At 50.5% G+C, this 25,321-nt stretch overlaps 10 protein-coding genes across 18 annotated transcripts; 5 read left to right on the top strand and 5 right to left on the bottom strand.

Moving 5' to 3' along the window:
* Window positions 1–302: 302 nt before the first annotated feature.
* FOXG_06310 (uncharacterized protein) lies at window positions 303–5,203 on the bottom strand. Of its 2 annotated transcripts, XM_018384915.1 has the most exons (3): window positions 4,387–5,203; window positions 1,258–3,845; window positions 303–1,205 (listed from the first exon to the last, which is right to left on the bottom strand). In XM_018384915.1, exons 1-3 carry the CDS (start codon window positions 4,644–4,646, stop codon window positions 505–507), a joined length of 3,549 nt encoding a protein of 1,182 aa, XP_018242085.1. In that variant the 5' UTR covers window positions 4,647–5,203; the 3' UTR covers window positions 303–504. The 2 variants fall into 2 exon arrangements, with proteins under 2 accessions (XP_018242085.1, XP_018242086.1); XM_018384916.1 differs by lacking the exon at window positions 4,387–5,203 and having other exon boundaries at window positions 1,258–4,048.
* Window positions 5,204–5,394: 191 nt separating this feature from the next.
* FOXG_19217 (uncharacterized protein) lies at window positions 5,395–5,502 on the top strand (the record flags this gene model as incomplete). The annotated part of the gene is made up of 1 exon (XM_018399417.1): window positions 5,395–5,502. One exon carries the CDS (start codon window positions 5,395–5,397, stop codon window positions 5,500–5,502), a length of 108 nt encoding a protein of 35 aa, XP_018242084.1.
* An 855-nt stretch (window positions 5,503–6,357) lies between these two features.
* Window positions 6,358–9,824, top strand: FOXG_06309 (uncharacterized protein). The gene has a single exon (XM_018384914.1). It carries the CDS (start codon window positions 6,555–6,557, stop codon window positions 8,097–8,099), a length of 1,545 nt encoding a protein of 514 aa, XP_018242083.1. The 5' UTR covers window positions 6,358–6,554; the 3' UTR covers window positions 8,100–9,824.
* FOXG_19216 (uncharacterized protein) lies at window positions 8,093–9,916 on the bottom strand. Its single transcript, XM_018399416.1, has one exon. The coding sequence runs from the start codon at window positions 9,793–9,795 to the stop codon at window positions 8,302–8,304; it is 1,494 nt and encodes a 497-aa protein (XP_018242082.1). The 5' UTR covers window positions 9,796–9,916; the 3' UTR covers window positions 8,093–8,301.
* Window positions 9,917–9,988: 72 nt separating this feature from the next.
* Window positions 9,989–12,731, bottom strand: FOXG_06308 (mitochondrial division protein 1). 4 transcript variants are annotated; one of them, XM_018384910.1, is made up of 4 exons: window positions 12,273–12,731; window positions 11,588–12,188; window positions 10,531–11,540; window positions 9,989–10,477 (listed from the first exon to the last, which is right to left on the bottom strand). In XM_018384910.1, exons 1-4 carry the CDS (start codon window positions 12,336–12,338, stop codon window positions 10,202–10,204), a joined length of 1,953 nt encoding a protein of 650 aa, XP_018242078.1. In that variant the 5' UTR covers window positions 12,339–12,731; the 3' UTR covers window positions 9,989–10,201. The 4 variants fall into 4 exon arrangements, with proteins under 4 accessions (XP_018242078.1, XP_018242079.1, XP_018242081.1 ...); XM_018384911.1 differs by having other exon boundaries at window positions 11,588–12,679; XM_018384913.1 differs by having other exon boundaries at window positions 10,531–12,188; window positions 12,273–12,679.
* Window positions 12,732–12,862: 131 nt separating this feature from the next.
* On the top strand, window positions 12,863–14,332 carry FOXG_06307 (chorismate mutase). 3 transcript variants are annotated; one of them, XM_018384908.1, is made up of 4 exons: window positions 12,863–12,889; window positions 12,942–13,200; window positions 13,268–13,328; window positions 13,422–14,274. In XM_018384908.1, the coding sequence occupies exons 2-4, from the start codon at window positions 13,130–13,132 to the stop codon at window positions 14,088–14,090; spliced, it is 801 nt and encodes a 266-aa protein (XP_018242076.1). In that variant the 5' UTR covers window positions 12,863–12,889; window positions 12,942–13,129; the 3' UTR covers window positions 14,091–14,274. The 3 variants fall into 3 exon arrangements, with proteins under 3 accessions (XP_018242076.1, XP_018242075.1, XP_018242077.1); XM_018384907.1 differs by having other exon boundaries at window positions 12,864–13,200; window positions 13,422–14,332; XM_018384909.1 differs by having other exon boundaries at window positions 12,888–13,200; window positions 13,268–13,326; window positions 13,422–14,231.
* Window positions 13,144–15,315, bottom strand: FOXG_06306 (protein BCP1). 2 transcript variants are annotated; one of them, XM_018384906.1, is made up of 3 exons: window positions 15,233–15,288; window positions 14,926–15,173; window positions 13,144–14,873 (listed from the first exon to the last, which is right to left on the bottom strand). In XM_018384906.1, exons 2-3 carry the CDS (start codon window positions 15,010–15,012, stop codon window positions 14,103–14,105), a joined length of 858 nt encoding a protein of 285 aa, XP_018242074.1. In that variant the 5' UTR covers window positions 15,013–15,173; window positions 15,233–15,288; the 3' UTR covers window positions 13,144–14,102. The 2 variants fall into 2 exon arrangements, with proteins under 2 accessions (XP_018242074.1, XP_018242073.1); XM_018384905.1 differs by having other exon boundaries at window positions 14,926–15,315.
* Window positions 15,316–15,329: 14 nt separating this feature from the next.
* FOXG_06305 (uncharacterized protein) lies at window positions 15,330–18,256 on the top strand. Of its 2 annotated transcripts, XM_018384904.1 has the most exons (4): window positions 15,330–16,000; window positions 16,055–16,239; window positions 16,292–16,745; window positions 16,794–18,223. In XM_018384904.1, exons 1-4 carry the CDS (start codon window positions 15,739–15,741, stop codon window positions 17,663–17,665), a joined length of 1,773 nt encoding a protein of 590 aa, XP_018242072.1. In that variant the 5' UTR covers window positions 15,330–15,738; the 3' UTR covers window positions 17,666–18,223. The 2 variants fall into 2 exon arrangements, with proteins under 2 accessions (XP_018242072.1, XP_018242071.1); XM_018384903.1 differs by having other exon boundaries at window positions 15,330–16,239; window positions 16,794–18,256.
* A 2,515-nt stretch (window positions 18,257–20,771) lies between these two features.
* On the top strand, window positions 20,772–24,910 carry FOXG_06303 (L-iditol 2-dehydrogenase). Its single transcript, XM_018384902.1, has 3 exons — window positions 20,772–22,198; window positions 22,278–22,648; window positions 22,700–24,910. Exons 1-3 carry the CDS (start codon window positions 22,088–22,090, stop codon window positions 23,502–23,504), a joined length of 1,287 nt encoding a protein of 428 aa, XP_018242070.1. The 5' UTR covers window positions 20,772–22,087; the 3' UTR covers window positions 23,505–24,910.
* FOXG_06302 (uncharacterized protein) lies at window positions 22,724–25,321 on the bottom strand. The gene is made up of 2 exons (XM_018384901.1): window positions 25,014–25,321; window positions 22,724–24,963 (listed from the first exon to the last, which is right to left on the bottom strand). The coding sequence occupies exons 1-2, from the start codon at window positions 25,291–25,293 to the stop codon at window positions 23,987–23,989; spliced, it is 1,257 nt and encodes a 418-aa protein (XP_018242069.1). The 5' UTR covers window positions 25,294–25,321; the 3' UTR covers window positions 22,724–23,986.

The raw sequence follows: 25,321 nt of genomic DNA, 5'->3' as shown, positions 1-25,321 counted from the left end.
CCAGCGCCTTGCTCAACGCTCAACCTTTTCAATCTCGACGCTGTATCAATTGTCCATGGAACTCCCTCTGCCTGTGTTCCTTGCAAGGGTCTGCACGAAGCCCATGGATGTTTGTCTTTGAGTGCTCGGAGCTACGTCTCAACTTGTCTACAACGTGTAGTAGCTAGTCCTGAGCTTTCTGACCATCCATCCAGAACCAAACCGGGCCCATGCAGGAACGCTCAGATTCCTTATCCTGAGCCAAGAATGCCACTGGCTTGCCTGCTTGCATAAGGCTGACCAATCTGACCATCACGGGCCTCGTCATGTAGAAACCCATCACCAGTTGTGTAACCAACCACTGACGGAATACCACCCCATCCTGACATAGAAAAGATGCTTGACCCGTCTAATAGATATATTCAATGGCTTTTTTGTTGTTACAAAGGCAGTTGACAAAAGAACAAAGGAGCTCGCTGATTACTCCCGTCAGGCTATGATGTATGACTAAAATATACACAATTTCTATACTCCCCGTGATCGAACATCATCACCAGTCGATCTGCCAGGTTTGCTCTTCTTCTCCATAACTCCCTTCAGTACTCTTAGTTTTTCCTCTGTGACCCGAATCGCTTCCTCCACCTCTTTTTCACCCATTCGAGTTGCGCGCAAGTTCTCTTCGACTGTCTTTGGTTCCATTGCCCTCTTGCGTGCCCCGACGTTGTCGCTTTGCAGACGGTCCATCCCGACACGTTCCTCCAACCAATCCCAGAGCTCACTGTCTTCTCTTCGCCACATCTCCTCATAAGCAGCAATCCTGTCCGGTCGGTAGACGCCCCCAATTTCGCGACCGTAGGAAGCATTTCGACTAGGAGTGAAACCGAATCCAAACCACGTGGCAACCAACAACCCTACCAGAAGTCCATACATGACATTTCCAGTGAGAAGAGGTTGAACAATGTCTCCAATTGGCTCCAGGATTCCTCGTACAGGCTCCAGAACACCCCAACTTGTCTGAGCAGGCCGCTTGGGCGCAACGCTGGTCTCGACAACACCAGTATTTGACTGCGAAAGCTTGGCCTTCTTGCCTTTCCTCTTGCCTCCCTTAAGTGCTGGGGCTACCGGCGTTGCTCCTCCTGGTTTGGATGACACTGCTGCCTTGATAGCTGCAAACAGGTCTTTTCCGTATGTAGTCTGGCCATCAGTTGCACCTTTCTCGATAGGTCCTGGACCATGTTAGCATCGAATCTGGTTAATATAAAGAGTTATTGCAATTACCTTTCAGCCAACTCTTGCCGGACCACTCAATTGTACAGTTCATCTGCACTCTAGTGGCGTTGTTTTCGGCCCACGAGAGGCAGTACCTGGTTTTGACCGCGAACACATTGCCACTCGGCACGTCTGGTGTCTGGGTTGAGCAGGTAAGGTTGACCGACTTCTCGAGATCTAGAGTCTCTAATGTCTCCGAGGTAATAGTCTTAGTCTGTTTTGGTCCAATCGAGCCGTAGAGTGGTTTGATGTACGAGAATGTTCGTGTTCTGTTATCCAGTGTAAGGCCCTTCTTGTCCTCCATTTGCAGCTCTAAGCACTTCTGCTCTCCCGATAGCCAGTTCGACATGAATGTAACTGAAGCTGGGCCAAACATGAGATTGTACACCTTGCCAAGTGGTGCCGGAATAATATCGTCGCCAACCACTCTGTCATAATGTGATGCCGTGTCACCGCATTCAGTGGGTGCATGAGCAGCTGGGCCTGGGAAGTCCGCGGAGCCTCCAGCAGGGGGCGGTGACTCTTCAGATGCCGGCCCACTTGGGAGCGCTGCTCCTGATGCTTTCCTGGAGGCAGCCTTCTCACCATCAGCATCTGCTCCGTTGGTTTTAGTTTCGGCAGCTATGCTAGCATTGTGCATCTCCTCGTGGACATCCTCATCGTAGTACTCCTCTTCATCATCACTCTCGTCATCTGTCTCTGAGCCCTCGCGAGTCTCATCCTCCACGGGAGGCTCAGCATCAACCTTTTCCGTTTTGTCGCCACCGGTGCCCTCAAGTCTCACACCATTTAGCGTGCTTTTGAGTGTAGGGTGACCAAGTTTCCATATATTCACGATCAGATCGTATGTAGCATCCCGGCTTGTGAAACTGGCAAAAATGTGCTTGGCATGCAGTGTTGAAATCATCAGGCCGTTCTTGAAGAGCAGTGCAGTGCTTCTTTTCTCGACAGATACAATCTCATCGAAGCTCATAACGAGTGTTGTTGTCCAACCAAAAATGTTGCTGCTGAAGCAGAGATGACCCTCTGAGACATAAAGGCGGCCGTGCGCGAGAATCTCTCTCTGCAAGGCGCAACTGTAGTCTTCGATGAGATAGTCATCATCTGGCACACTCTTAAACAAATCGTGAAAATCGCGATTTCTTTTCTTACTGGCAATAGCGAATCCTGTAAGCTTGGGTGCGCTCAGATTTGGATGCGCTAGTGAGCTATTGGCAGCTGCAATCGCAGCTCCTATGGTGGTTCCAGTCGTGACAGAGCTTCCACGCTTCCTGTGGCTCTGTTTGAGAGCACTTCGGAGACTGGATGTTCTTTGCACGCCGTTCTCTTTGTTCGTAAACTCCGGAGGGGGAGGCGTGCGTTCACGGCTCACGGGTTCATAGAGTGAGCGTGGGCGACTGGAAGACTCCTCTGGAATAAACTCCACAGGACTCACTGGAGAATCGACGGGGGCAGATTCAGACCGAGCACGCGTGTCAGACACATCGGGGAACCTGGCGTTGATTGGAGATGCGACAAGGCTGGGAGCTTCGGCAAGCCCAAGCTGGCTGAGACTCAGCTCACCAGCACCAATGGTCGACACTGCGGACTTTCTGTTTTCCTTCTTGTCCGCCATTTGCGCAGCTGGGGCAGGTTCGGCGTTGTCTTGGATATCGTCGGGTTCGGGCGTTTCCTGTATGTTGGGAGTCACGCTTCGAGACTTGTTTCCGCCAATATTCAGACTGGTGTTGCTGAAAGAATTGGCAGCGCTCTGGGCAGCTGAAATCATAGACGAGAAGAAGCCGCCTGAAGGGTTCTGGTTCGCCGTAGGCGTTGGTTCACCACTCTCTTGGGTTGGTGTCAAGGGAGCGGATACAATGTTAGAGAGTTTGCTGGGGCCGATGTTTTGTGAATTCGATCGACTCCTCCTGTTCGCACTCATGTTCTGAGAGGAAGGACGGCCATTTGTACCCGAATTGTTCCCTGGACTACTCCAGAAGGACCTCCTGTCGGGAGACGACTGGCCGGATTTGTTGGCGAACTCAGTAGGTGTAGGTGGGGTGTTTACTATAACCGGGGCAGGTTTGTCACCGCTTGGAGGAGTTCGAGGCGGGATATTCGTGTCAACCTTGGGCTGTACCCTCGTTCGTCTTTCGGGCGAAGCAACCTTAGCTACAGCTGGTGGCTCGAGAACCGGGAAGTCTTGATCAGTATCAGGATCCACCAAGATGGTGGGCTGTTGTTCGTCGCGAGTCTCAGACGATGGCTGGGGCTCGCTTGCTGGGCGACGCTCTGGACTCGAGTTATTCCCAGAGCTCTTCTTGGGCTTGAATATACCCTTGAGTCTACCAGCAGGTGATGGTGAACGACGAGCGGAACTTTGGGGAGGGAGCAAGCCCGTCTTACTCCGGCCGATCCGGGGGTCTTTTGAATCGATGGAGTCTGTTCGCGATGCTGGGAACGTTGACGATTTTGAAGCACTACTGTTGGATTCGACGTCTGAAAGCGAAGGCTGTGATTCTGGTTGATACTTCGCCTGTACAATGGAAGAGTTTGTCGTTAGGTGGCCTATTTGAGAAGGATGAGTCGAGAAAGGCGGCGGGTGTCGAGAGTTGGATCTAAAGAGTGACGACGGCTCCAGTTAGATTGATCAAATGCAGTAGAGAGCACAGACGGTAACACCGATAAGTGGAGTTTGCTAGGGAAGTGGACACAGGGAAGACGGCAGATGTGCCAAGCCTGCCGGGCACGAGAATAACCAGAAACAAAACAAAGCAAGAGGATAGCGACGTTGTAAGAGAGGTAACTGGGAAGCATGTAAGATGAGCTGTGTTTGGAAAGGGTGCTCAATTCCAGCACAGTTGAAGATGGTGGCGCCATTGTAGAAGAAGTAGTTGACACCGGTCCATTGCTGAAGGAAATTGATGAAGAATCAGGGGTATGTTCGCCAGACGAGCTTGGGAACTTTAAGCATGGATGTCGCAGATACTGACCGAAGGGGTCTCAGCCTCGCTGCTGTTCCCACGCAACAAGACTGGCAAAAACAGCATGGAGACCGACGATCATTGCCACGAAGAATCCAGTTGATGACGGTAGGGGAAAAACAGAAGCGAAACAAAAACAGAACAGAGAGAGACAAGGAAATTTAATAAAACTCACGATTCGTCCCCATCGGACTCATAGGAGCGATGACTCTGGCTTGTTCCTTCATCCTCATCTCCTGCAATGTGCCCAGAGCGTGTGCCGTCGCTTTCTAAGGTTTCCCGGCTCGACTGTGAATGTGCAAAGACGCTAGCATCGTCATAGGACAGCCCTGGCTGTTCTCGGTCTTGTTTTCTTCGAAGTCGCTTGGAGGATATTGACTTTGGCAGCAGCTTGTTCAGCCCAGTGTTGCTGCTGTTGTCCAAAGTCGTTGACATCGTTGCAGTCGCAGTCGCCGCGTACCGCAGCCTCCTGCTGTCGAAGGACGAATAGGATATAAGGGATCAAGCCGGAATCGCTCGTTGTTGCGTGCTTGGGAGGTGTTGGAGTGGATGTGCTCGATGTAGCGGCTGCCTTGAGGAACGCTGGTCGTGGTTGACAGAACTCGTAAGGGTTTTCGTATGACAAACTTGGGTTATCTATTTTCAATATTCGATAAAGGTTGAAGGATACGGACTCGGAAGTATTGAGGTCTTGTCGTGGAAAGCTAGATGGCGATCGAGCCAAGGATAAGAGAGTTGACGTCGTTGGTTTGTTTTAGCCCAAATGGTTTAACTATATGACGGGCCAGACTACGAGGTCTTGGACTACGCCAAGTCGGGTCAAGTCTTGTTCGATTTGGTTTCTGTGGAATTCCTCCCTCGATTGGGTGGTATCCAACTTGCGTGGTTTCCAACCTGTGTCTGAGTGGGTGCGTGCTGCATTTAACCAAGCCTGTGGCTTTTATCAATAAAGGGTGACTTCAGGGGATGTGAATTAGCTCGCAAGCCCGTAGGTATTTCGGTTGGTGTAGGCATATTAGAGTCCGAATCAACCAGGCAACCACCGAAAGCTCTAAACTTAACCGATGAACCCGCGTACATATCCCTGTGAAGTGGACCAGTGAGGGCGCCAATGATGATATCCGTGGATGCTTAGCTGGTGGGACCAGTCAGACTTGATCCCTGCTGAAGCTCTGGCCAAACAATGGGGTTTTTGAAGTTGGTGGAAGAGCTGGGTGAGACTCTGTGGCGTAGTGACATCTACCTTACACATCTGCACAAGGCAGGTACGAGGTTCGCTATACGAGAATGATGAAAGGAACAGAGTGTTTTATTTAGTCAGGATTTAAGTCGCAGTGGATATCTCAGCCATATGTGTGAGAAGGGAAAGAAGCGGCAAGGACAAAAGCCAGAAGGGCTTCTATGAAAAAGAGTTATGTTAATTCGTGAATATCTATTATCCTCTGGTGGAGTAGACTGGACTCGTTCACGATCCAATACCACCAAAGTTTATGCATTGGTTTGAACCTCGGGGTTACAAGTTTCTAATCTGCTTACCAACATAGAGAGAAAGCTCAAAGTCATAATATATGTCTAAGAATGACATTATTTGTCGGGGGAACTTGTGATTTTATTATATAAAATTTCGTATTGTTCTTAGTTCGTACCTTACTATGCTTTCGGGTAAAAGGACCAGGCCAAGGCCATGACAGATGCACATCATAAATCAGGCATCTTTACCAAGGAAACTGCTTATACGCAAAAAGGTTACAGTACATATTGAAATACATTACACTAGTGCTTTATCTTCTTATATAATCCGCTGTCATTCTCCACATGTGAGTCAGTGTCGTCATGAAATTCCCGATCACTTTCTGCGTGCCTGGGCGTCTAGCAGGCAATTAATCTTAACCCCGCCAAAAGCTAAATTGTGCTAGACACTGCTTGGGCTATGTTACTGCTGGTATGAGCGACTGATTGCGTCAAGAGGAAAGCAAGACTTCCATATTATTCCATCTGGCCTTTGACCTAGGTGTAGATGCCTTCTTGGTAGTAAGATCTCGTGTAACTAGACCCTCAAAATGCCGTAGACAACCTATGAGCCATGTATTTATATAAGCTTGAGTGTCGCTCTCCCATCCGTCAGGGTCCTCGCCAACTTGGAATACCTAGGTAGAGACTACATATCTGGGCCCGGAGCCACTCAAACGCCATCACCAGTGGTCTTGTGCCTCCCCACATTTGACCTCATCACGTTACGATAACAACCCAACCAACTACCGACAACTCAATAACGAATTCAAAAGATTAAACAGCACACCAAGGACAAACCAAGCTCTCTTGAAACTAACTACCTATGGAACAATGGACTCATCCCCGCTTGTAAAAGCACACGATCATGTGCGCGCCGCGAGTGTCGCTCACCACTCCTCCGACAGCACAGTCGCAATCACGGAACATACTCAGGCTGCTGGCGAGTTCGCCAACGCTGCCAGGTCGACCTCCAGCATCGAAGCTCTGCGAACACTGAAGCTCCTAGAACAACACCATCGCAGGATCGCCGAGATCTTAAACCGACCGACCGAACCCACCTCCCAGGCCAGCGATGCCGATCACAACGAGAAGGATTCGTCAACCAAAGCGAATCTCCCCACACAAGATGCGGACGACAAGAAGGAAAACAAGAAGGACTCTACGGCGTCAAAGAAACTGTCCCCTCCCACCCAGCGCAGATATGCTCCCCGGGAGATGTCCTCTTCTATCGCCAGTAACTTGGCTACCGCTCGTGGCATCCGATCAAAGTACAGAGGCCAACCTCTCGCGCCTAGCGTTTCCAATGACCAAGCTCCCGGAAATCTAGACGCAGCCTCACACCCTCGCGGAACCAAGGCCAAGATGCAGACTATCATCGATCACCAGCCTGGCAAACCGACGTGGGTACCACCTGTTCCTGCAACCACACGATCCGATAGTTATGGTAAAGCCTCATCGTCCCCACGCACCGATACAACTTCCTCTGCGGCAACCAGTGATGACGGAGGATATACTCGGTTCTACAACACCTTTGGGAGTCTCATCAATAAGATCTCAGCACCTTTGGCATTTGCTGGTCTGCCACTGATCCAAGAGGAATCCACCATTCCAGAAACACCTGACTCCCCAGAAATGTCTCCCAGTCCCAAACGTAGTCACCTTAAGGCGTCCCCGTCCAAGGTCTTAGAACCAGACCTTAGCAAGATCTACTCCAAGGCAACCATGCAGGCTCTTGTTAGAGAAGGGCACGGAGCTAACGATTCTTTCTACGTTGTACCCACTACTGGCCACACTATGTCTTATGCAAATATTCTCAGCTTTGCCGAGAAGGAAAAGAGAAGACTCGGGGCATCGTCCCACAGTGATCTTCTCGATGTTCCTGATGAAGATGACGATGACTTTGTGGATGCCCGAGAAGCACCCCCGCTGTCGCCCGGAGCCAAGCGTCGTATTGGCCGTGCCCGCACTGACAAGGACTTCAACAACATCATCGAAGAGCTATACACTGAAAATAAATCTCTCAAGGACACGCTAGATAAGCTTACCAAGCGGCTCCACGCCTTTGAAGCCAGTGCTCAGAATTCCGCAATGGCTCTTGCTGAGAGTTACCGTCTCATGCGCCCTGGATCGCCCACTGCTTCACCACATACCAGCAAAGTTGCCGATGAATCCCTACGACGCAAGAACCAAGAGTTGGAAGAACAGCTAACCGCAGCCGTCAAACAGATGGAGCGACTGGAAAAGGACAACCGAAAGATGCAAAAGGTTTTGGACAAGTATCGTGAGAAGTGGGAGACATTGAAGGCTGGGGCGAAAGCTCGGAGAGAGGCCCAAGGAACGAGTGAGAGCGTGGATGATGCATCGACAGCTGGGTAACAAAGGGATCACAAGTCTTTTTGATATTCTGTAAAATCTACAGGAGTTTGGATCAGCAGAGTCTTGTCCATAGGCAATGGATTGACAATGCTGGCGACCCGCATTGTCGTTTTATCACATTACAGTCGCTGAAATGTGTGTATCAGCCTCCTGCAGATGCATGTGAAATTCACCCATGGATCTACTTGGCCCCCATGGCCTATTAATTCCACCAGAAGCTTACACTGAAGCTCACGCTTAGACTTCTCACATAATGCCACCATCCGATAGGAATAACCAGTGTGTCTCCTGGTTTAAGGATACACTCCCAATACTCGATACCTTCGAGCTGTTTCCTCATCTTTTGGACATCTTCGTCATTCATATCTTTGGGTTTCTCATCCCATTCTTCGAGCACCCCCACATCCAATCCACTCGTATTGCTCATATCAACACCATGCTCAGATGCCCGCGGCCGCATCGCATGTGTTGCGCGAGGGGGATACAGACGGATATATTTTGTTCCAACGACCTGGCAGAGCAGGTTATGATAGCCATCGGTGTGAAGAGGCGTGATAGTGCGCGCTGGGCCGAACCAGGCGTTGAGCTGGGGCATGTCAACCGGCGGCTGATTTAGAGACGGAGTTGTTGGATGAGGTGGGACGTCGACCCAGCAGAAGTCCGGGATGGATATGTCGTTACGAAGAGAAGGGATCTGCTGGAAGAGGTTATGCTGGGCGAGATAGCCAATGCTCTCTGTTTCTCCTGTAACATAACGAGCAAGAAATTCGCGGAACTGGATAAGTTCTTGTCCCCAACCCTCATCAACATAACTTCTACCGATTTCAACCGGTACCAGACGTCTCCCTCCAAAGGTCTGAGAGAGGAGATACTCGGGATCCTTCCAGGGGCAGTCTGTGAGAGCAGGCCACTCTGCAATTAAATCTGTGAAGATAACAGGCCGAGGCTCTCCGTTGTTGCTATTCATGTAGTCTTCAAACTGCGGCATTGCCCAGCCGGAGTGTCGAGGACATTCCCTCGTAGGTGAGAGCCTCGGTTGTCCGTGAGGCCGGTAGTTGGAAAAGCATTGCGTAGAAGTGTCATATCTTTGACGCTTTGTTGGCCTCTCATGCTCCCCATTCGCCGTCCAGGCTACTTCAAGGATCCGTATCATCTCCTCAAGCCATTGTTGTCGTCCACCACCACCAGCCGTGATGAGTGCTCTGTCAAGCTTCTCAACGACAAGATCTAGAAGCTTATCTGGGACAATGCTATCAATTGTGAGTGGTTGCACAATGAGGCTAAAAGAGTCAAGGATGCAAGCGTCAGTATATATCTGACGCCATATGACAGGGAGGAGATCGTAACGGTAGGCGTAAAACTTGGATGACGAGATGGAGATCAAGTCTGCTATTCTTATTTTGAGAAGATCCTGATTGATGTTGACGATACTCTTATTCGACGTCAAATCATTGTGGATTGTGATCAACGTATGAGCCTGTCGTGCAAGAAGTCGAACCATGGCATCTGCTGTGGGATCTGTATGCGCAGCGTGATCTGTCGATTTTCCTAAAACTCCCTCAGAAACCCCTTCGGACCCTCCAGGTCCTGAAGAGCCTGCATTTGTCGTTTTCGGCTGAGCGTCTGGTGCCTTAACGAGCTCTTGAGTTATCTCGAAATACCTGACGAGAATTTTCCCATATGCCGCTGACGACATGTTCCAGGAAAGATATAATTAACAATGAGATTTAAATCAGCCTAGTTGAAAGGCAATGTTGTTTCAAGACGCTTGTCATCTGCCAGGACTAAAGTGTTGTGATCAATAACAGTGTAAAAGCACGGATTGAGACATCACCGCTTAACCGTGAAATTGGTCGTACTAAGCATCCAATGAGATACAGTAAGGTGTCTTCACACACAATGTTCGTCAACATGATCTACTAGAGCGTCTTGATCAAGTAATTAACATCGAGCCAGCGTCTATTTTTGTATAGTGAACTATTCCAGCAATTTCTGCCCGTACTCTGTTTATAAAGCCACACTGAACGATCAAAGCGCTGCTCATGATTCAAGTCGTCATGAGTGGATTTCATTATTTCTTTTACAGATTACACGCGTATATCTTAGCTCGTCCATACTCCCACGACACCATCTCGTCTGCCTTCAACAAGATATCCATCTCTTACACGTACACGCTCCACGATGGCGGGAGTCTTACCGTCTTCAGCGGCCGTGATGCCGGCGCCGCATTCCCATTGTCGTCCCTCCACCTTATCGTACACCTTGACAACGTCCTCACCAGCAGCACTGACGATTCTTCGGGCGTCAAACATCATGTCTGTGATTGGATTGTCGTATGCATATGCGTCGTAAATAGACCCTGTTCTAAGGTCCCAAATCTGTGGTCACAGTTAGTAACAGTGTACTTGAAGAATACAAGAGGGCAACGTACTCTGATGCTTCGATCTACACTTCCTGTCACCAGATGCACATCGTCGAATTGGAGACACGTAACTGCACCTGTGTGACCAACAAGACTGCGATGGACCTGGCCGCTTCGAAGATCCCAAAGTCGCACCATGCCGTCTGCGGTACCACAAGCAAGTGCCGTCTCAAAGACCTGCAATGCACCCACGAAGTCGGCTGAACTGCTCTGAGACCGCCCCGTAGGTCGCCACCCGCTGTCTGTAGTCGTCATACTCGCTGCTGCCGCCCACATAACGTCTAATGTTTGCACGCAACGGCCCTTTTCAAGATCCCAATGGCGAATCGTCTTGTCTGCAGAACCGGAAACCATAACATCGCCTCTGAAGTGAAGGGCTGTGATCTCGTCGACATGTGATTCCAACGTGTACAGAGGGCAATCAGCCATGCTACCAGGTGGGGGTTCAAGGTGGTTATCCGTTCCAAAAGCGATAGCATCCTCATCGTCGTCTTTTCCCAAGCCGCCGTGAGGGTCGTAGTGCGCCTTACTGAGGTCCCAGAGTCGAATGGTCGCATCCATAGAGCCCGTTGCGAGAATGTTATCCTCAACCTGTAAGGCGCGTACCGAAGCAGTGTGTCCTTCCAAATAACCCATGCATCTACCAGCGTTGAGATCCCAAACGCGAACTGTATCATCCAGCGCAGCAGTAACCATAGTACCAAAGGGGGCGTCAAAATCAATAGCTGTAATCGTGTCCTTGTGTGCTCGGAGCTCGCGAATGGCTGTGCCAGGCTCGAAATGCTCGTGCAGAATGGGCATTGACTTCTTACGATGGACCTTTTTCGTTTTCCGGGGCGTGCTACCTGCTTCTGAGGAGGGAATCTTATCATAAACTGACTGGGACATGAACTCTTGATCGTGGTCATCGGCATCGCCAACCAGATCTTGCTCGTCCTGGGTTCGTGTGTTTCGTGCGATTTCCTCCGCCTCATCAACCAGCGCCTGCGCCTCATCAACTCGGAGTTCCATCTCGGAAACTTGTCAAGTCAGTAGAGTCTTGTTACGTATTTGGCACATCACATACTGTCGTGCTCCAGCATAGCTTCATCCTGTTCCAACCCAGCGAGCCTGTCCAGAATAATTCTTCGCATGCCGTGGAGATTGGCGATTTTGTTATCGATTTCTCGAATCTCGTAGCTCGCCATGCTCTTACGAGTACCCAACAGCCCAAACTCATGCATCATGGCAGCCTTCTCTTTTTTTAATTGAGTCAATTTTTTGGGGCTTCCTGGGGTCCCATCTGAATCTTCCAGCATCTTGCGACCGCGGGTGACTCGTCGCTGGAACTTTTTGCCCTCGTCAGTCAGCTCGGGGAAGCTGGCCTGGAAACCCTGAAACAGCGAGTAAGGATTGTCATGCTCAGGAATATTGGCAAGCAGTTCATCGGGAAGGTATGTCAAAGCGCGATGCTGGATTTCGTGCGTTGAAAGTCTGGAGCGCATGAGGTCGGTTGGGGTTGTCCTGGCCATCGCGAACATGCTTCGCTGGACCGTCGGCCGCTTCATTTGTTTGTGCACCTCGGCCATCGCGGTTTGGTAATGATGAGCCGTGGCTTCGGCATTGGGACCGATCAAATGAGTAGCTGTAGTTGTGACCTTTCGACTGAAAGCCTCGAGTCCGCGCGTCTACCCAAGAAACAAAGCATTGAGGTTAGCTATGTGCGGTCCGTATGACAAGAGACAATGGAACTCGAGTAGGTATCTACACACCGACACAATAGACTGGTCGTCATCTCCGCCTTCGTCGAAGCCATAGTGAGTCTCTTGGTTCGCCATGGCCTAGCTCCTGGCGGAGGTGCAGAAGCTCAAGAGAATCGGAGGGCCTTGGAGCGATTGGATTGAGGTGGAAGATTGACGCTGAGGCTTCGCACAAGGAAGAATCAAAAGATTTGGTAGCTCACGAGGAGTTTATCATGACGCGCGCCGGGATAACCTTGGTTATTGAGGTGGAGGGCAAAAAAGACCCGAACGGGCTTGGATTTGGGCTTGGGAGGCTTCTGATCCGAGACGCTAATGTGGGCAAGAGCAGGATTGGATGGCATCCCTCTGTAATTGGCTCATGCGACACCTTCTGCCACAGCGCTGGAACTGCTGGAATGATCGCTGGGGGCTGCGAGGATAGTGGCGCACAGGTGAAGCTGTGCCCTGTAAGGTGTTTTAATGCTCTCCCGGTGACGTTCAAGGCCGAGCTTACCCCTCCATGCTCAATTTTATCGTGCCGCAGGAAGTGGGAGGAAGGGAAGGGAAATACCGGCTCTAGTTCCGCCCATGCCCTCCTCCCTTTGGACTCATGCCGACCATCTCATGGCTTGCAATCTTTTAGTACAGTGCTCCAGCCTTTCCGTGCCCGCTTTCTGCTACCAACTAACCTAGGTATAGGTGGTGATTAACCCTTCGGTACTTCAATATTGACTTTGTACGACTCATTACACTGATTTAAATCGAACCCAATTTCTGTCTTTTATCAGATCTGGATCCAATCTTTGGATTGTTCAGGTCAATACATACACCTCAGAAGCGCATCTTCTCGGCGTTCAATTCCTTTCTTTTTTTTAATCAGAACCAGTATGGATACCGTTATCAACATGGCCGATGCCGCACACGCACTGGATCTGGCCCGAATCCGATTCCAACTTATGTATGAGCTGCTCCCGGCTTCCCATAGCACCTATTTTGCCATTGAGCACCCGGACTGACATTGGTAGTCGTCTTGAGGACACAATCACCTTCCATCTGATCGAGAGAGTGCAATTCGCATTGAATGGTGTAAGTGGGATTAGAACGCCTCATGCAAACCCCGGTCCAGCCGAAAGATCCCAGATTGCATAACAACGATAATTAACCATGTCATCATTCTAGACGATCTACGTTCCTGGAGCTGTGGAATTACCTGAAGCGAACCTGAGCTTCCTCGACTGGTATTTTCGCGAACAGGAGAAGCTACAATCCCTTATCCGACGCTTCGAGTCGCCTGACGAATATCCTTTCTTCCCCGATGCATTGCAAAACCCAATACTGAAGCCTCTCAACTACCCCAAGATCTTGCATGAGAACAACGTCAATGTGAACGACAAGATCAAGAAATTCTATACCGAAAAGTTTCTCCCCGCAGTGTGCCCCGATTTCGGACGCGAGGAGCGGGGTGAGTCTCAAGAAAACTACGGCTCAACCGCAACTTGCGATATTGCTTGTCTACAAGCTCTATCACGACGCATTCACTTCGGCAAGTTTGTCGCAGAGTCCAAGTTCCGATCGGACGAGGAAAAGTACATTCGGCTTATCATGGCTGAAGATCGGGAGGGTATCGCTGAATCCATCACTAATGCAGCAGTGGAGAAGAAGGTCCTTGAGCGACTACGACTCAAGGCTCTGACATACGGCAAGGATCCCTCCATCCCCGACGGAACCGAGGGAGCGGCGAAAATCGATGTCGACGCTGTTGTTTCAATGTACAAGGACTTTGTTATCCCATTGACCAAGGAAGTCGAGGTGGAATACTTGATGCAAAGGCTAGAACCAAGTGCCTGAGCTTCATCTCATCTATTGCGCCGCACTGAGATATTCATTAACAGCTTTGACCGCCCCTGGGAACTTGTTCGCCTCGATAAGAATCATGTGCCCATGCGCCTTGACGCCCATTTCTTGGAATGCCCGTTTACTGTCTGCCGCCGACTCGTCCTCTTTTGTGTAATTGAAGTTGCCGTGCGCCACCGCGTGTTTTTGTAGCACCTCGTCCTCCATGTGGAAATAATAAATGCCGGCCTCCTCCTTTGCCTTTTTGCGCTTCTGATTCTCGACATCCAACTTAGACTCGAGTTCCTGGTATGTCTTGGACAATATCAAGTAGTGAGTGAAATCGTAGGGTTCCTTGTCCTCCACAGCAGCCTCAACCTCGTCGATAAGCATTGAATAGAGTGGTGGGGCCAGCTCGGAAGGCATGTTAATGAGGCGTTCGGAGAACACAAGTCCCACGTGCTTTCCACTACTGAGAACGTTGGCAATGGGTGCCAGTGGCGAGCTACTCTGCGCCTTCTCGATCAGGTATTTGATGATATCGTTCATGGGCTCCTTTTCCTGGTGGACAACCGTGTTGAGAATAGTGAGCATAGCGTAGGCATCAGTGGCCTTTCCGTCAACCTTGATGGTGGAACCAATGGTGGGTTGTGAGAGAACGAGATCGGCGAGGGCAGACATGTTGAAGAGATTCGCATCAACATCGAATAGTTGTCGCAAGAGGGTCTTGGTGCCATGGAAGTCAACCTCGGGGTCAAAGTTGAACCACTCAAAATCAACGTCAACCATATCGAAGTCCTTTGATGCAATCAGTAGGATGTGCATACAACTTTGAAAGCATTTTGCCTACCTCGTCATCAGAACCGTCCTCGTCCATCTTGTCGACATCAGCCGGCGGGACATCCTTGCCCTCTTCGCGCGCTCGCTTCTTACCCATTGTTGAATATTAGATGGGCGTCAGTTTGGAAGATTTTATGTTAGAACGAATGTAAGAAGACTGAGAAGGTCACTTAGGTTGCTGGCGCAAAAAAAAAAGGTATAAGTTGACAAAGTTTCACCAGTGATGTCGAGCCAAAACATTTTCCAGGCCCCTCATCACTAACAACTTTTTAGGGCGCTGATAAGATAAGAGTGGCTAGACAGTAGTGGGAGTTCACCTCAATGAAGCAATGGATGCCAGTCAGGTGTCATGGGCCTAGGTAAGGTACATAAGTAAGCTCCCAGCCTAGACGGGAATGGCTGCAACCTGCGGGAAGAGAAACGCCTCGAGCGATGAAAGGCAAGGATAGGTTGTATTATAATGGGCTACCTGATATCTGGGGCGACTTCTGTTCATAGAACTTTAAGACACAAGGTACTCATTGAAGACAATGAGTCTCGAGGGTTGTAGGAAGAGAGGAAGTATAAATTACTATTGTCGTGCTATCAATCCATTAAAGTGCCCATCAGCTTGGATCCGGGCAGCTCCTCGCCGGCTCAATTTGGTACCCGTACTCCACCTCCATCCTGCTCGCTACCCCCGTCCGTCCCTGCCGACCACCGACTGGACTTAGGTCAAGCGCGCGCTGAACCAACGCAACGTCATTCCCCCAGCTTCTCTCTCCCATCAACAATCGCCCAACCGACACAATCGCCAAATTATATCGTTGATATTTCACTTGCGATGGACTACAGCTCCACGATCCACGACGTGGAGGATCCCGCTGGCGATTCACCATGGGGCAACTCCCCTGTGTCGTCTCCATCGCGAAACAACATTGCTGCCTTCAATCCCGCCTCAGCTGATGCTCCTCCTCCCTTTCGCTACAACACACAATCCTCGAATGGCCTGTCTCAGGACCAGTCTGCATCTCAGTCTGAAGAATTCCAGCGTCCAGGGACTGCGACTACAGCCTCCGGCACTGAAGATGGTACTGAGGCTTCAGGTACGCTGAACACCTCAGAGGCGCAGTCGCAATCCACAGCCGCTGAACCGTCAGCTGGGGAGGATGGACAATCTCAAGCACATAGCCAGCAACAAAACCAGGCTAGTGCAACGGTTTCACAGTCTGGACAGGAACAGCACCCCCCAAAACCGGCTGGGCCTCAGTATCGACTCCAAGCCAAGATTACGGGACTTGAACGCACCGGCAAGAAGGATCCCATCCTCCGATTCGATGTTCACGTACGATTTCTGAGTTCTTTTTATACCCCCATGATGGACTGACAAGTCACAGACCAACATTCCCCGCTTTCGAACAACTCAATTCCGAGATGTTCGCCGTCTACACTCCGAGTTTGTTAAACTCGCCGATCATCTGATATCTGCGAATCCAGAGGTGTTTGTCCCCGCGGTCCCGCCGCCTCTGACCTCGGCTGGAGCTGGGACAGACGAGGACGAGATTCGGGTCAAGGCCCTGATGCAGCGGTGGTTGAACTACGTTTGCGGTAACGAAATCCTGATGCGGGACGACGAGATGGTACTCTTTGTGGAGAGTGACTTTGGTTATAGCCCCATGGTGAAGAAGAAGCAGCCAGCGACAGGCGTCCGTAGAAAGATTTTGAAGCAGTTCGCTCCACCCCCTGATGATACCCCTGAGCTTGCGGATGCACGTCCAACCGTCAAGCTCTTTTATCTTGGTAGCATGGATGCCGGCCACAAGGTTGATAAGCTGGTCAAGGCCAGGAGGGGTAAGCTTCTGACAGACCGCACAAGTCCAGCATACTGAACATCTTTAGGACTTGGCCTTTCCGAAGCCGATTACGGTGCTAAACTCACAAGTATGCATGTCCAGGAACCCCATCCTGGTTTGGCAAATGCATATCGAAAGCTGGGTAAAGTCGTCCAGACCGTCGGCGACTATCATGCTGCCCAAGCGACAGCAGAGGCTACAACTATTGGCGACCCATTCCAATATCACTCACAAGACGCTTTCATTGTCAAGGAGTCCCTTACCAACCGACAGATTCTGATTCGCGAATTCTTACAAGCTCAGGAAGCTACCCGTAGCAAGCTCAATGCGGCTGATCGCCTCAAGGCCAGTTCGAGTGTTCGCCGCGAAAAGGTGGACGAGGCCATCACAGCATTGGACGACGCTCGTCAGCACGAGACCTACTTGTACAATAAGACCAACCGTGTCACCCAAAACTTGGTCCAGGAGCGTCGTAAGTGGTTCTCGAGAACTTCTGCTGATCTACGTCTGAGCATTAGGGAATATGTGCTCAGAGAGATTGAAGCTGAGAGGCGGACTCTGGCCCTGCTGGAGACAGTCCGACCGGATATTCGATCAATTGACGCCTCCGGTGGATTGAGCCGATTGGGTCGTGAGTCGCATCCTACCGTGCGTCGATCGAGTCTCGCAGCCAGTCAAGGCCCCAAGGGTGACTCTTGGAGTGGCGTTCCTCGCCGTTCAGATGCCACGGGTCGCAGCGTGTCGGGCAGTCTCATCAGCAAGGTGTCAGAGGAGGGCGAGAGCGAAGAGAGCACCGAGACAGCTCAAGGGCGACAGACGGGGGGCCGTGCCGGTCTTAAGGGTGTCAGCGAAGAGGATGACGAGGATCGTGTGGATGCTAGGAATGCTGCGAGCCGGCTGGCGGCCAGCACATTCTAAGCTGCAACAGCAACGAGTGCACTATGTTGATGATGAATGAGGGGCTTGCATCAGATTCCCTCCTCTTTTTGATAGCATTGCTCTGAGCCTGGTGTCATATGTAAAACTGATTTTCTTTATCGTTGCGTTTGTGGTCTTCTATTTGTCTGAGGCCTCATGAATTTATATCAACGCCGTGGTGTGTATGGAAATGCCGTGTAACAGCAACACTATACTTTTGATAATGTCATTGCGCTGCCGGAACCTCATTGTCATTTATCACCATCGTTCGATCTTGAAGGGATGGCGGTGTATAGAGTTGGTGGGTTGGTTACAAGGAAGACTGCACATCTCCCAGCTCCCAATTGTGGAGGATGCGACGTGATGACTGGCGTATCAAGTCAAAGCTGTGACAAAGACTCATCAGAGCGTTATTCATGATCACAAATGAGGTCGGAGGAGTATGCTTCATTGTTCACATGAGCCTGTGTCCTCATGTTGAGAAAGTCATTGATAGATAAGATAATTTGAGTTCATTGGATATACCTCGTCTGATGCTGAAATCCGGTCTGGAAGACCCTGACTATAATCTTGACCGAGGCCAAGCTGCAGAAAAACACTTTACGCCATGTAACGGTCGTACAGAACATCTGTTCGAGACTCTGGAGGTGGTATGTAGATTGCATTTCTATGACGATTATAGCGAAACCTGCTGTACACATATGCTGTATCAGCCTGAAAGCATTGGGAGTAATGGCGTAGGCTCTCAACCTCAGTGGAATAGCATATCCCGCCAATCTTGCATGAACAAGACTGTCAGCAATGCCCAAAAATTGAACCAACCAGTCTTGCAGGTTCCAATAGTTGCCGGACAGCACTCATAGGGCTGTTTCTAAACGAAGGCCTCAAGCGGAGGTTTGAGACTGGCATCCTATCAAATACTGCCTTGAGACACATGTGCAGCTGGTTGGCTGTGTCCATAACCTTCTTCCTGAGTACATACTGTAGGAGGGAGCTGACATGTGTCTTGCATGGTTTGTCTTCTCTTAGAATAGAGTTTGCGTGCTAGCATTTGTATTCCGCTCTCCGTCTGCTCTTGTAATGAGACGATGCCTGATTGAGTGAGGCCAAGCAAGCATGTACATACTATGTCGTGCTCAAGGAAGAGGCGGTCTGAAGGGATTGCGATTGTCTCCCTACGCATAGCACGTTTCATTACACCCTACTTGGCGACTGTCATGGCCTGAACTGTGTGGGAGCAAGTTATTTGTCCATTCATGCCTTGGGCTGTAGCCATATGCTCTTTTACGAGAGCAACAGAGTACTAAGTCTTCAGATCGTCTAGTCTGAAGGACGTACCTACTCTCTGATGTTGACCAAAACGTTAGATCAGTTGTCGGAATCCTCGCATAAAGCCTGAATAATAATAATAATAGGCTATCAATATCATTGGGCGTCTTTAACCGCGATTGACGGTTATCAGAACTTACTTCCGGCTGGGGTCTGTCACATCCAGGGGTTGGGATGAAGTAGTGGAACCCCAGGCGCATGGCATCTCGTCATTTCTGCACCTTGTGGCTAACCCTTAGAATAGACGTGCAGTAAGATAGCTACCGTAGGCCAATCAGTTGTGCAACTCTCTTGTTGTTTGTAGTGGCTATCCAGAACAACGGAATATTTCATCTTGACAGAAAGTCAATGCGTCAGGAATTGAGCACACAGTGTCGGCACTTAAGCTGTTGGGTTTGAATCAAGCTGAAGTTTGCGGCAAGGATGGAGCGAGCTGCATTCTAGAAAACTTCTCAACATCCGAATGGCCCAAATAACCCTGGGATGACCCAGTCTTGGCTGTTGATGCAAGCTTTAGCCTGGTCTTAGGCGAAAGAAAAGACGTGCAGATGTTTTTCGTGTGTTGGCTGTTGAAAATTTTCATGTTATGATGAGCCTGCTGGCAACCAGAACATGTATCAGGCGTACCATTGTTGGCTTTTGCCCATATAACACTCCTAAGTCATGGATGAATTCATTGGCGGGAGACAATATAGCCACACCTGGATACCATCATTCACTCTCACCCCCATCGGGAGAGAACAGATTGTCGTGGTGAAGACAACTGAGAATATGGCGGAAGCAGTCCTACCCCATCCCCGCCAAACGAAGGGAGGGCTGGACCATACGTATGGGGTCCGGGGTTTGACCCTCTGATCCCTGCCAACTGTAGATTTACTGTCGACATCGTGTTGCTTCTTCTGTGGTTGATCCTTGGCCCTTGGAATCCTTGATAAGGCACGACATGACAAGTGGAGGTGATAAGCGGCTATGTATAAATCTTGATTGATAACACCCTAAGCCTTCAAATCGTTTATCGTGTAATATTCTTCAGTTTATTTTAAAGCCAGACATTGGTTGTTCCAGCGAGAAATCAACCCCGAGGCACTGTTATGTACAGCACAAGATGTTTCAAACAGGACCTACCGACTGAGGTAAAAAGAGGACTGAGGACTGGAAGGTTGGTTCTTAGTTAAAGTTCTGCCTTCCTCCTGGAACTTGGAGGGGATGGATATCCCCCGATTGGTGTGATACACGGCCGGCAAGGTTAGCAGGCAAATGCGGAAACACATGTACATACCTACATACATGTACTGTAGGAGATTACTATCAAAAAGGAAAGGCTCAGTTGAGACAAGAGAACCTCTGTGGCCACCTTTGCACCGAACAATGCTGGTACCTCATCTGGTATGCTCTCTTCTCTCATCAGTCTTCTTCAGCTTGACCTACGAGCATTGCAGAATCAAGCATGCCTCCGCTGGCCTTGACATTCTCGCAGCAAGCCATCCTTGGCCACCATCAACTCTTGAGACAAATTGATCACTTCTCAAATTCACTTCATGTCCCAGAAGTACTATACGGGGGATATGACTCGGCCCGTTGTCTAGCCCTGCAGCCTGCGACTTAACATAGCGTATCCATTGGCTGGTGGCTGACGACGGTTGGAAAACCGTTGACAACAGCTCTTGAGAGTTGGAATTGTCGAAATGATGTTCCTTTTGTCCATGTCGATGAGACCGCTATTTGCACGGACACTCAAGCTTGGCCAGCCTTTCTCACACTGGGATCCTCTGTTTAAAGTCGATATCAAGCAATGCCTTGTCTTTAACTGCAATCGTTGACGTTCCAGACACGTGCGTCAATGGCACTCTGCAACTGTCATGGATGTCTTCCCACAATCTCACTCACCGCGATCTCGGGCTGATTAGGGACCACACCACGATGCTGCTTGTGCATGGCTACAGTAGGACAAACATGGCCCCCGGTACACCTGGCCGTCTTCCGCCACGGAGGCATGCAACAGTATCTACGGCACACGTTCGTCACAATCGATGATCTTGTTTCCTCTTTAGAGCGGGCACCAGTAGTGGCCAGCATTGTCCAAAACCTCAACACTCGTGTAAGTCGTGACCATGAAAGACTCATTTTCTTCTGGCAGCACGCCTTCTAGCCCTCCTCTGTCAGCGGCATGGTGTTCTGCTAGCCTGGACACCTTTCACCAAACCACCTACTACAATGTCCCTGTCCACGATTTTCCAGGACGACCCAGGAAGTAGACGCCGCTATTAGACCCTTGATAGCGCGCCCCGCGAGCAAGCATCAGGGCCCTCAGTGACGCCCCATCTGTGCATGCAAGACGCCCGCCTGCTACAGGCTCGTCCGCCAAACATGCACCAATTCTGCTTGGTGGTCCGGCCTCGGCCCAGGCACATGGCGACCATCTTGCTCTCTTGAGCATCAGGGGCTGTCGTTCTGCCGATACGCCATTGCCATCGTGCTAAGTCCTGCAGCTAGTTTGCGATATGACAACACCTAACGGAAAGCTCCTCGTTTCCCACCGATAGCTTGTTGCTTCCTGACTGGGCCTTCTCCCTCCCAATTCAAACGCCTCCAGACGCCGCTCCACCTTGGCACTGAGCATTTTGATGATGAGCGCACGCCCTTGCTTCTGATTGCTCTCCGATCCGGACTCTCTGGCGAATTGCTCCGGAGGTTACTGGCGAGGAGTGTTATCTACTTAAGGGGTGGGAACCCATCTCCTTTGGCTCATTCTTCCTCGATCCAACGATACATAGCCGTGAGCCTTTTTACCTGCCCAAACCGGCTCAAGCATTCGTGCCAAACAGCTCGAGGAATTCAAGTCTTATATACTTCTATATCTTACACCAACCTACCACCTAGGCACTTGGCACTTGGAGCGCCTCCACGAGCTATCATTCGCCCTTACCCCCACGCGCTGGCCGTCTCCCACGTTTCCATCTCTCTCCACCAGCCAATCCCCTTTGCTGTATTTGCCCCAAACGGCAACTGATCAAGCCATCACCCGACCTCAAGTCTCCATTCTCGCCAACATCCCACCTTTATCCCACGCTTCAAGCGTTATTGTTGACAGCTATGGCCCCAGTTGCTACGGGAGAGATCGCACCAACGCATCTACCCGGTGGTCCATCGAAGCCATTGAGCATCAGTGCCTCTGTCTTGCATGGTCCCCGCGATCTGCGACTGGTAAGCCGACCCCGATAACCTCCATGGTTGCTGTCGATTCAGCCCTACCCGAACACTTGGCTGACTTACCGCGTTCCAGGAAACAAGAACCATCGAGGCTCCAGCGGCAGGCGAGCTTCAAATCGCTATCAAGGCGACTGGCATTTGTGGTTCAGATGTATCCTACTACAAGAAGTTTGCCAATGGCGATCTCTGTGCTTGTCACCCACTGTCACTAGGCCATGAATCGTCCGGTGAAGTTGTTGCTATTGGTCCTCAAGTGAGTGGCTTCAAGCTGGGCGACCGAGTTGCTCTTGAAGTTGGTGTTGCTTGTGGAAACTGCGGCACTTGCCGTAAAGGTCGTTATAACCTATGCAAAAAGTTGCGTTTCAGAAGCAGTGCCAAAACCTACCCTCACTACCAAGGCACATTGCAAGAGAGGATTAACCATCCCGCTGTCTGGTGCCACAAGTAAGCTCAACACGATACTCTTGACAGCCCTGGTTACTAACCCGAATGCAGGTTGCCCGATAACGTCTCGTTCGAGGCCGCCGCCCTCCTCGAGCCGCTGTCTGTAGCTATCCATGCGGTGAACCGTGCCAGGCCGGAGCCGGGCTCCACTGCCCTTGTTATCGGTGCCGGCACCGTTGGCCTGTTGACTGCCGCAATGGCTCGTCAATCAGGCTGCACCTCGGTCACAATCACTGATATCGATGCTGGGCGTGTCAACTATGCCATAAGCCGTGGATTTGCAACTCATGGTTTTGTTACCCCCCTGTCCCGTTTGAACTCATCGAACTATTCTTCTGGAATCTCTACACCCGAGACTGGTATCATTACTCCTGCCAGTACCTTTTCAACAGCAAGCCGCTTCGACGGAGCCAAATCATTGGCTGCGGATATCCTTGCTTCATCAAACCCTGCTGGTACCTTCATGCTTGAGGAGGATGAGGATGGTGTGGATGTCACATTCGAGTGCACTGGAAAGGAGGTATGCATGCACACGAGCTTATATGCCACCAAAGCCGGCGGCAAAGTAATCATGGTGGGCATGGGAACTCCGATCCAGACTCTCCCTCTCTCCGTGGCCCACCTCCGTGAGATTGACATCCTGGGCGTATTCCGGTATTCCAACACATATCCCACCGGTATTCGACTTTTGTGTTCGCAAGCTGCGAATCCCTCTGGCTGCAGCCTGCCCTCGTTGGACGACATGGTTACCCACCGTTTCAAGGGCCTCGATCAGGCACAACGTGCATTTGAGCTAGCAACACGCACCAGTGACGACGAGGGCAAACTTGTCCTGAAGATTGTTATTGAGGCATAAAATCTTTCTCAAGATTGCCTTTTTACGACTTATGAATGATAGACAAAGATATCCAAAAAGCTACATATTCCAGTGGCGTATTTCATGGGGGGCGCGTAAATAGATTCTCTGTTATGAAGATACCAGCTACTATATTGGTAGCTTGGAGGTGGTTGGGTTTGATTAGAGAGATACCAAATATGATGTGAAGTGGCTTAACGGGCTGGAAGAACGGGTTGGTAAGGAGTTCGTCCTAGCAGACATAGTCCACGATATTAACATGAACACTTGATCCCTATCTTAACTTAACCCATGAAGCCGGGATATCCCCACAAACAACTAGACTCGTGAATACGATATGGCTAACTAGTCTATGCTTTAATTCATCTCTAAAACACGATTTGAAGTTGTAATCTACCTCAAACACCAAACGCCCGGCTGAATGTAACTAAGTCGTTTCTGTCGTACGCGTCATCGTGCCTTCACGCGTATATCTAGCAATCTCAGATCAGGATATCGCCAGCTCCACGAATGTTATAAGCCGCTGGGTCAATGACGAAATCCTGCCCGGGGCCAGGAGGAGCACCACGACGGTGCGACGCCTTTGCGTTTTCGACAACGTGGAACTTCTTGCCAACGTCGCGGGCCTGGCCGACGCTCTGGACAATGCCGTTGAGGAGTCTCACCAAGTTAACATCGTTTGCCTCATGGAGCATCTCGCGCTCAAATGCGGCTCTGTCTGAGGGAATGACGAGGTCCAGGCGGCTGACGAGGGCTTGGATCCGGCGAAGCACTGTCGCTGATGGAGTGGTATAGTCGGCGTCCATGCTACTGGAATCGGCTGTGTCACCGTTGATGTACGAGGGAGGAAGACGCTCGAGATAAGTGGTGAGAAGGAGTATTCGGGACTGGAGCATCTTGATAGCGTTGGCCTTTGCTGTGAGGGCAGCAATTGTTTCGTCCTCTTCTGGCGTCAGAACAACCTCATCATCCTGCGCAATCGCCTTGTTGTGATCTTCGTCGTGGCTCTCTACTAGCCGGCGCTTGCCCTTGCCATTTGACTCGATGGACAAAGAGGGCTTGTCTTCCTTTTGGGGAGCGGCAGCAGCGTTTCCTCCTGAAGCAGCAACGTAGTTCATGCTGATCATCTCTGTTTCGTCGGTCTCAACCGAGTAGGACAGCTCTCTGAACTTGAGCTTGAGAGCGGGCTCCCCGTCATCCATCTTCTTGTCCTCTCCATCGTTATCCGCCTTTGGGTCGTCGACTTCATAATTGCTCTCGTAAATGGTGAGTGGAAGTCTGCCACCGACGGAGTGATCAAGGACCTGTTCCGGGTGGAATCCGAGGAGTATGGCTGACTCGTTCCAGCCTTCGAGAATCTGATTATGGATCGGGAGGATAGTCGGGGTCGGACCCGAAGAAGGTAGAAGGGTGTACCATCCAACGAGGTCGAGGTGTCTATCCTTGTGGACAGTGATCACTAGTACATAATTAGAGGGAGATGATGATAGCATGGACGAGTTTACTGACTCTGTTCTAACCGTGCGCCGAATTTCGTGGCATCGAGGAGGTATCCACCTTGTACATTGGGCTCTTGTCGGGTATGAGCTTCAAAGGCATGCTCGACTGTGATTTCGCGACCATTTTGTTGACCTAGCAAGACGCCAATGATGGGCCCTTCCTGTTGACGAAGAGTATGTCGTGTGATGTAATCGGAGATGGTGAGGAGGACGAGTGGGTGAAGAACAGCCTGAAGCTCGGAACTCTTCTGGTTAGAGAGAAGAGGGCTGGCGGGGGTCGAGGCAGCCATGATGAGCTGAGGCGAAGACACTGCAGAG

Source organism: Fusarium oxysporum, chromosome 2, assembly GCF_000149955.1.
Source record: "Fusarium oxysporum f. sp. lycopersici 4287 chromosome 2, whole genome shotgun sequence".
NCBI lineage: Eukaryota > Fungi > Ascomycota > Sordariomycetes > Hypocreales > Nectriaceae > Fusarium > Fusarium oxysporum.
Note: the sequence above shows the minus strand (reverse complement) of the source record. Positions and strands in the feature narration are given on the sequence as shown.

Bases quoted from the DNA above. Each gene is read 5' to 3' on its own strand.
- FOXG_06310 (XM_018384915.1), bottom strand. From the start codon at position 4,646: ATGTCAACGACTTTGGACAACAGCAGCAACACTGGGCTGAACAAGCTG. The intron at 3,846-4,386 runs GTGAGTTTTATT...GTCACTCTTTAG, and splicing joins GAGTCCGATGGGGACGAATC to ATCCAACTCTCGACACCCGC. The intron at 1,206-1,257 runs GTAATTGCAATA...AACATGGTCCAG, and splicing joins CGGCAAGAGTTGGCTGAAAG to GACCTATCGAGAAAGGTGCA.
- FOXG_06309 (XM_018384914.1), top strand. From the start codon at position 6,555: ATGGACTCATCCCCGCTTGTAAAAGCACACGATCATGTGCGCGCCGCG.
- FOXG_19216 (XM_018399416.1), bottom strand. From the start codon at position 9,795: ATGTCGTCAGCGGCATATGGGAAAATTCTCGTCAGGTATTTCGAGATA.
- FOXG_06308 (XM_018384910.1), bottom strand. From the start codon at position 12,338: ATGGCGAACCAAGAGACTCACTATGGCTTCGACGAAGGCGGAGATGAC. The intron at 12,189-12,272 runs GTGTGTAGATAC...TTTCTTGGGTAG, and splicing joins ACGACCAGTCTATTGTGTCG to ACGCGCGGACTCGAGGCTTT. The intron at 11,541-11,587 runs GTATGTGATGTG...TGACTTGACAAG, and splicing joins AGCTATGCTGGAGCACGACA to TTTCCGAGATGGAACTCCGA.
- FOXG_06307 (XM_018384907.1), top strand. From the start codon at position 13,130: ATGGATACCGTTATCAACATGGCCGATGCCGCACACGCACTGGATCTG. The intron at 13,201-13,267 runs GTATGAGCTGCT...TGACATTGGTAG, and splicing joins CGAATCCGATTCCAACTTAT to TCGTCTTGAGGACACAATCA. The intron at 13,329-13,421 runs GTAAGTGGGATT...TCATCATTCTAG, and splicing joins TGCAATTCGCATTGAATGGT to ACGATCTACGTTCCTGGAGC.
- FOXG_06306 (XM_018384905.1), bottom strand. From the start codon at position 15,012: ATGGGTAAGAAGCGAGCGCGCGAAGAGGGCAAGGATGTCCCGCCGGCT. The intron at 14,874-14,925 runs GTAGGCAAAATG...ATTGCATCAAAG, and splicing joins AGGACGGTTCTGATGACGAG to GACTTCGATATGGTTGACGT.
- FOXG_06305 (XM_018384903.1), top strand. From the start codon at position 15,739: ATGGACTACAGCTCCACGATCCACGACGTGGAGGATCCCGCTGGCGAT. The intron at 16,240-16,291 runs GTACGATTTCTG...GACAAGTCACAG, and splicing joins TCCTCCGATTCGATGTTCAC to ACCAACATTCCCCGCTTTCG. The intron at 16,746-16,793 runs GTAAGCTTCTGA...GAACATCTTTAG, and splicing joins GCTGGTCAAGGCCAGGAGGG to GACTTGGCCTTTCCGAAGCC.
- FOXG_06303 (XM_018384902.1), top strand. From the start codon at position 22,088: ATGGCCCCAGTTGCTACGGGAGAGATCGCACCAACGCATCTACCCGGT. The intron at 22,199-22,277 runs GTAAGCCGACCC...ACCGCGTTCCAG, and splicing joins GTCCCCGCGATCTGCGACTG to GAAACAAGAACCATCGAGGC. The intron at 22,649-22,699 runs GTAAGCTCAACA...ACCCGAATGCAG, and splicing joins CCCGCTGTCTGGTGCCACAA to GTTGCCCGATAACGTCTCGT.
- FOXG_06302 (XM_018384901.1), bottom strand. From the start codon at position 25,293: ATGGCTGCCTCGACCCCCGCCAGCCCTCTTCTCTCTAACCAGAAGAGT. The intron at 24,964-25,013 runs GTCAGTAAACTC...ATTATGTACTAG, and splicing joins CGGCGCACGGTTAGAACAGA to TGATCACTGTCCACAAGGAT.